Genomic DNA, 7,363 nt, shown 5'->3' on the forward strand with positions numbered 1-7,363 from the left:
CCGCCGCGGGCGCCCGCCACRCGCCCCCTCGCCTTCCTAACACCAGGACGGCTTAAAAACGAAGCGTGGAAACGGCATCAGGACCAGCGGAGTCCCGCGCGCGCGCGGCTGGGCGAATGGAATAGCAAACGCTTAATATTTAACCTCCGCCGGTGAGCTGCGGGCTTCCCCGGCTGAGCTTGAGCCAAGCATCACYGCTTGCCAGACCCCGCTCGCGGAAGGAGGGAAAGAAATAACGATGTAATTACCTAGCCGTAACGAAGACCGAAAGAGGCTATATGACCAAAGGGCTCAACCATCAGCTTTCCCGACCAAAAAATACATATATATTTTATATACACGCATACACACTGATCAGCGCTGGGATGGGGGAGTAAGACGAAGAAATGAACGGTATTTTACCCCCCTCCCCCCAAAAAGGCTGGGTTTTGCTCAAATTCAGTGCCGCCGGCGCAGTTCTTCGCGGTCAGCTGTGCGACCTCGCTCGGCGTCTAACCCCGTTCACGCCGTGACGAGCTCAACAAGGCCAAACCGCCTACATAAAAATGCGGCGGCTGACACAAAAAAACTGGAGATAACAGAGCCTCGGAGGGCCAGGGATGGCAGGCAGGGCCTCTTCCGAAAGCAACAACAATAATAAAAAAAAATCATAAAAATGAGTTACTGTGAGAGCGGTAGCGTTCTGGAGAGCAAAGGAAGAAGCACTATCTAGGGGCACCATGGTCTCCCTTAGGATTAGTGCCCACCTCGGGGGGCAGTTTCATAAAACCACCACCAAACGGCCAGAAGTGTCCCAGAAAAGCTTCCCAAAGCTCAGTAGCTAACACCACGCTGAAACACAGCGCTCTGCAGGCATCTGCTCGACCTCGTTTCCTCCAGAAAGCCCAGGAAAGAAGCCTCTTGTGTTTGTAACCGTTTCAAAGCCTAAATGACAGGGAATTTTGGAAGGAACAAAAGAAAAGGTAAACCTGACGGTTTAAATATTTGAAATAATATCCAACCTGAGCCCTACCTCCAACTCCCCAACGTGCTTAACGCATGATAGGTTAAAAGACAGCATTTATCTTCTCTCCGGTTTACGTAACCTAATAATTTTAGCCATCTGTCTCGGAGACTAGGAACACTTACAGTATTAAGTACACACTAATTTTAAGACATTAAGAGCCAAAGGGTGGCAGATGCTGGAAACAGCAGATGCTGATCGTGTATCACTCGTTCGTTCAGTCCCACACAAGCGGGAGCGCTAGGCAGGGCGTCATCTACTCAATCAGCATTTCAAGTCGACTTCAGCTCCAACAAAATTGCATCACCGCTTGCATCAAACTCAGGAAAAGCGGTTTTCTAAGAAAATGCTCGGTCACCCTTTCTAACAAAGATTAATCCTAAACCACAATCTTAAAAAAAAAAAAATTACTAATTGCAAAAGCTGTACCCTAGAGTTCAACAGCAATTTAAAYAGAGGTCAGAACTCATTTCACTCTGACTTCTTACAGCTGGTAGAAAACACATCTTTGAACATCCAGCCAAAAGTCGACCCTTTAGCACGCTCTAACATGTTTACCATTATCTAAATGATTAACCAGCCAGAACTAGACCACCTTGACTATCGCACTGGACCCTAAAACCGCAGTCAAACGCAGCGCTGCCCAGAGGAGCTGCGTGTTGTGCAAAGATGGCAGCAAGGGCACAACCCCAACCGAGCCGCGCCGACTGCTCGGCCCTTCGGCGTTCCCCGAGGGCAGCGTGCAAAGGCGAAAATAAAGGCAACGGAGGAAGCAGAGCGTTASAAATAAGGGCTCACGGTTTATTCAGGATTCTGCTAGGGTAAGGAGGTAAACAAAGAGTCGCCAGAATTCGATTAATCGACTTCTAAACAGAACGGGGCACCTGCGAGCCCCAYCGCTCTAGAAAACCACCAAAGCAGAAAGACCCTAAGCAGGCAAGTTGCGCCAAAAATAACAGTAAGTGCTGGGAACTCGCCCTAGGAAATGCAAACCCGTCACCTTTTGTAGGCACGCCGATCCAGTTCAGGTAGCGCGTCAGCTTCTTGGAGATGTAAGTTTTCCCTCTCGCCGGGAGCCCCACCATGACGATCAGCGTAGGGCAGTTGGTCATGCAAACTGCAAGAGGAAAAAAAAAGAAAAGAAAAGAAAAAAACAAGGAAGCTTTGAGATTTGCTGTGGCAGGACCATGGTGCAAGCAGACCACGCGCCACAAGCTGCGCTGCTGCTGCAGCAATTTTGCAGTGGCCCTAACCGCGGTTTTTTACACCACGGCAAATTTTAGAAGGGCAAGGAAATACACTTTTACTGGTACAAAGCTGTGGATACCTCGTTGGAATCTATCACAGCTGCAAGGAACTGCCTAGGAAGAAGGAAGATATTAAGGTGGCCCAAAGATAGCAGCAGCTTCCCCACATTTCTAAGGGGATTAATTATTTATATGACAACGATTAAGTATACGACAACCCTCGTTTGCATCGATTTCCTCAATCTCTCAACGGAAAAGGAGCCAGTTGGCTCCAAAAGATGAAGCTTCAGTGTTACGCTGGAAATCACCACTAAGCCCCTGCACAAAGCATGGCCATGTCCCGGTGTTCCCAAAGCTCAGGCTAACGCAACGTCCCGCTCCAACGGGATGCTCGCATGCATCCTGCACAGCTGCCACACGTGGAAAAGCCACCAAAAAAGAAAGAGCAGATTAGCAAGGACAGAGGTACTAAAAAATCACTGCAAAATCKACTACTTTTCCTGAAAGCAGCAGGCAAAAGCTGTACCTAACCTCAACATCATTGGAAAAATCGTAGTATTGTATGCAACAAAGTTAAAAGGAAATGAATGCAAACCGAGAGAGACCCATCCAACCCAGCAAGCCCCGAGAAGCAGCTCTTTCACACAGAGGCCCRTACTCAAGGAGGACAACGTTTCCTTGTCCTGCCCACAGGCAGGTGAACTCTCGACTCCGGAAAACAGAGTTGTAGAAACAGCGAGAAAGCAGGATCTGCACGGACAGCCTGCRGGATCGCCTGGGAAGCCGCACTGTCCGAGACGGGCTTTTGTGCTCGCCCCRAATGCAGTTATTCTGCCTGTCATAACACCTGTCCCTTCTGGGGAAAAAAACAAACAAACAAACAAAAAAAACCCTTCCTTTTTCCTGAGTGAGCCACCTAAATTTAGTCTCCCCCAGGAGCATTTGGCCTTTGGAAACGTAACAGTAGACCTGAGCTGCTACACCGGCATAAAACCGCATTTTGCAAAACCAGGAGCTGCTGCTGGGAAACCCATGAGCCTGTTCAGAGCTGCTCCACGGATGATGCCAACGTCCCCTTGCTGACAGCAGTTTGTCCTAGATTGCTCTCAGTACACAGCAAAGCAGATCAACGTCACTGCAAGGGCCTCCAAGAGGGACATTTCCTCCTGCTGCCAAGCAGCCAGTGCCTCAGCCTGGCATTTATGTCTATTTTTTAATCCAAACTCCTGCAAATAAATACAAAAAACTAACAAAACTCCCTTTGCATGCACTGGAACGGGCAACCCTACCCTGTTACTCCGATCGCTCTGTGCGCGGGTCTCTTCAGCCTGCAAAAACGCATTAGAAACYACAGGAATTACTTACTAATCACAATCAAATAGCAGCTGCCGTTCCGATCAGGTGCCAGGCTGGCCGAAAGCGCGCCCTGCTCTTTAAAGGCAGCGGGAGCTCGGAGAGCCAAGACACCCCGCGCTCCAGGAGAAGGAACGCTGCTCGTGCCCGCGATCTTAAACACTCTGCTTCTACGTAAAACCACGGCCCCACATACGTTGTTGCACAGCAGATGGAGCAGTTATAGGCACAACACCTTAGCGCTGTGCTTTTGTTCTGGTTAAAAACGCTAATTTGCAATCTAGGAAATTTTTGGTATCATCTTATTTTGGACAGTCAGCAGCGGCCGCCGTCGAACCTTGCGCACAAGCGCACCTCCACGTTTGGAGCTAAGAAAAAGCCGAGGGCGTCCAATGCCAGCCCCAACGGCAGATGTCAACAGCCAAACGACGGGACCGCAAGCAAAAGCACGCAAAGCCGTTGCTTCACTCGCTATCTCGGCGCAGCGTTTTAATTAATACCCCTAAGACTTGGCAGAGCGCATGAAGGTTTTTGCCTTCTTAGCAAAGCACTGCAAACACTAGTTGCAAACATGGGTGTCTGCAGTCGGTCCGCATCCCCCTCACCACAGCACATCCACCGAGAAGCAAGCACAAAAGGAGCTGCAAGAGTTGCATGAGATCAAGAGTTCTGCTCAACTTCCCTTTATAGAGCACTTAACCCTCGCTTGCTCCACACGCGCACAGGCTGCAACGCGAGGGGAGCTACGCAACCGCAAGTCCCCCGGCCGCGGCGGCGCTCTGGGCATCCCTCCTCCCTGGAGCGCCCGGCCATCCTCCAGGACTCCCCCTCCACAACCTACTTCCAGAAGCCAAACTTCTTTCTTAAAAAAAAAAAAAAGCTTCAAGTATATAACCCCAAAGGGTTTCTGAGAGCCCCAAACTCCAACAGGGATTTTGCAAACTCAGAAAACCAGTCGAACGTAGAGGGTCACATGCCATCATTTGATAAAGACGCTCCACTACCTTAACAAGTCCTAATACATATATATATAAATTATATAAACATATATGCATTTATACATACACATGCATTCGTAATGTATGCACAGAAGAACGCCAGYTTATAAACAGCAATACCCAAGGGAAATGAATGTTGCAGCCCCTCCACCCCATCAAAAAGAGCAGGCACAAAATAGCAACCACTTAATGGAAACAGTCAAGTGACAAGAGCCACATTAAAGTCAAATATTGCAATTCAAGCAAAGTCTCTATTCCGGCTAAAATTTTTGAATCTACTGCTCAACAACACAGCAGGTTGTATCGCAGAGTAAAATTAAGACTTGTCCTTCAAATACTTAACAGCTAAGGGAGAAAGCAATTGCATAATCATTTCTTGCCTCCTAGATTCGACTCTGAACGAACGCAAGATAAAGAAGAAGGTTTTGAAACCAAACTGGGACACTGAATGACCTACATCAGCTGAATAAAATTTCTACAGCCCTCTAAATTCCCGCGATCTTGTGAAACCAGAGACAGAGTTGATTTCTGAAAATTCACCTATTGCCTAACAAATTATCAACCGCCTCTTCCTTTTTCATCTGCAATGAGATTTTCTTTTTTCCTTGTTTGTGTTACATTTTTGCCTCAACCTTTATGGTTGGATGTTTTTTGTATGACTTGCTATAGTCAGCCAGCCAAAGTACATGGAAACGTTCTTGGTGTTTCCATGGCCTTTGGGAAAAGCCTGCTCTCTGAAATCAGTGTACTATTTGGAGGGTCATACGCAAACATCTTTTAACTACGAGTAGGTACAACCACCCTTCCAAGTAAGGTTAGCCCTGTATGTTTTCCAATGTAATGTATCCAAATTTAACTACACCTAAATAGTTGGGTTTTTTTTTTCACCGTTGATCTCCAGGCAGCGGGAGCATCCTCGTCCTCATGTTCGTCCTCCTTCCTCCCCTCTCCTATGCCTGAAGGGCTCTCTCGTATTTTATTCCTCACCTCTCTCTCTTCCGATTCATCTGTTTCCAGTAACACTCGCATACGGGCGATGCAAAATTCCGATTTGCCCTCCGGCCAGTTTTCAGAAACAACGTTACCGACCTTCACGGCAGCCCCTCAGGGGACAAGATAATYCTCCTTTGATACTTTTGGGGGCAACCTGGCCTGCGTTTGCGCTGCTGAATGAGCAGCAAAGAWAAAACCATTATGATTATCAAATTCCAGCTTTGAGAGGGAAAAAAAAATATCTGGTAACTGAAGTAGGGGAATAAAAAAAATATATTTAGAAGAAAAGATTAATTGCAGGAAGTTTTGCAGGAAGTTTAATGTTTGTCTAAACTTCCRCTCTAAATCAATAAACTTCTCCTAGCCTCTCAAACCAACTTTCCCCGCGACCTATTTTGCTATTTGTCGTTAAMATTAATAGCGTGCTGTTCGATTCGCGGGGCTTGAAGCAAGCTCCTAAGAGTAGCTTTAGCACAGCCCAAGAGCGCGCAAGGTAAGTGGCAGCTAGYAATAAAAACGCACATCTTTTTGCCTGCAATTCTTGCTTTGGCGCGTCGTTTAGAGGAGTCCCCTTAACGTTACCGGTCTCGGGGGGTTGAGAAGCGCTGGCTCCTCAGCGGCCCGGCAGCCCCCCAGTTAGCGCGGGCAGGTGCCCGGGTCTACCAGCCCCTCGGCCTCCTCAGACCAYGGGGCAACACAAATCTGGGAACGCAGGACCCGGCAGCCCACAGGCACAGGGAAAATTACAGTGTTCTCCAYGTGCCGAAACAAGGTAACACGTACGGATGTACACGCACACACGCATATATACATGGCACATTGTAAGTGTAAATCCACAYAAAAGCAACAAGTTTTTTTTTTTTWAATTAGGTGTCCAGATCTGGTTTTGCAGCAGAAATGTTTCTCAACTGTAATGGGTCTTGGCAATCAAAAAATGACAGAATCCTACAAAGAAAACAGATGTCTTTAAAGAAAAAAAAACGAATTTGATTATTCACTAGTTTCTGTGCAAGAGAAGCTAAATAAGTTTAAGGAAACTCCACGTGTCACYAGATTACATGTGACCCGTATGCGTTTTATTCTTGGTTCTTTTATTCATTTTCTTTTTGATAAGATATGCTATCTACAGCTATAAAAGTACAAGAGGGTTTTTTCTTTTTTTTTTCTTTTCTTTCTTTTTTGGGGGAAAAAGAATGCCAGCTCTAAAGCCAAAGCTAAGCATTCCCTTTCAGCACGTCTCCAAAAGCAACCACACCAATTCCAGCAGCTTTTCTCCTTTTTCCCCTGCCTCTTAGTGCCCCCGTTTCCTCCAGCAGGAAAAGCTCCTTTGCCGCAGAAGCGCCCTCCCTCCCGCCGGGAAACCCCGCGGCCCGGGCGCGGAGCGCGCAGCGGCGGAGCGCGCAGCGGCGGAGCGCGCAGCTCATCTGCATGACAAAAGCCGGCGGGGCCGCGGCGCGCAGCCCGGCCCTGCTCGCCTAAGGGAGAAGCGCTGCAAGGCGAAGCGGCCCCCGACGCCAGCAAACGCCGCAGCCAAAAAATAAATAAATAAATAAAAATAAAAATCTTTCGAGCCTGCGGACTCGGTGGGCTGCGGCTCACCGGGAGAACCGGCGCCACGCACGGCCTGGCAAAAATATACATATACATATATATATAATGTATGTATGTATACACATATACACACACACGCGCGCATCTATACGAGTATTTTCAGGCCTCTCCTCAAGGAAACCCTCCTGCCCGCCCGCCCGCCCGCCGCCTGGCTGGAG

At 48.1% G+C, this 7,363-nt stretch overlaps 1 protein-coding gene across 1 annotated transcript in view; it reads right to left on the minus strand.

Annotated features, from left to right (window-relative positions):
* LOC146597303 (6-phosphofructo-2-kinase/fructose-2,6-bisphosphatase 4-like) overlaps positions 1 to 7,363 on the minus strand; it is a 23,401-nt gene that overhangs the window by 11,283 nt on the left and 4,755 nt on the right. Inside the window, exons 2-3 of the mRNA XM_085302573.1 lie at positions 2,004 to 2,120; positions 831 to 924 (exon numbers count right to left, since the gene is read on the minus strand). Coding sequence (XP_085158699.1) covers positions 831 to 924; positions 2,004 to 2,120 — 211 coding nt within the window. The remainder of the gene's footprint in view (positions 1 to 830; positions 925 to 2,003; positions 2,121 to 7,363) is intronic.

This window comes from Rhea americana, unplaced genomic scaffold (assembly GCF_003343005.1).
Source record: "Rhea americana isolate MKP2758 unplaced genomic scaffold, rheAme1 scaffold_19, whole genome shotgun sequence".
In the NCBI taxonomy this organism is placed as follows: Eukaryota; Metazoa; Chordata; class Aves; order Rheiformes; family Rheidae; genus Rhea; species Rhea americana.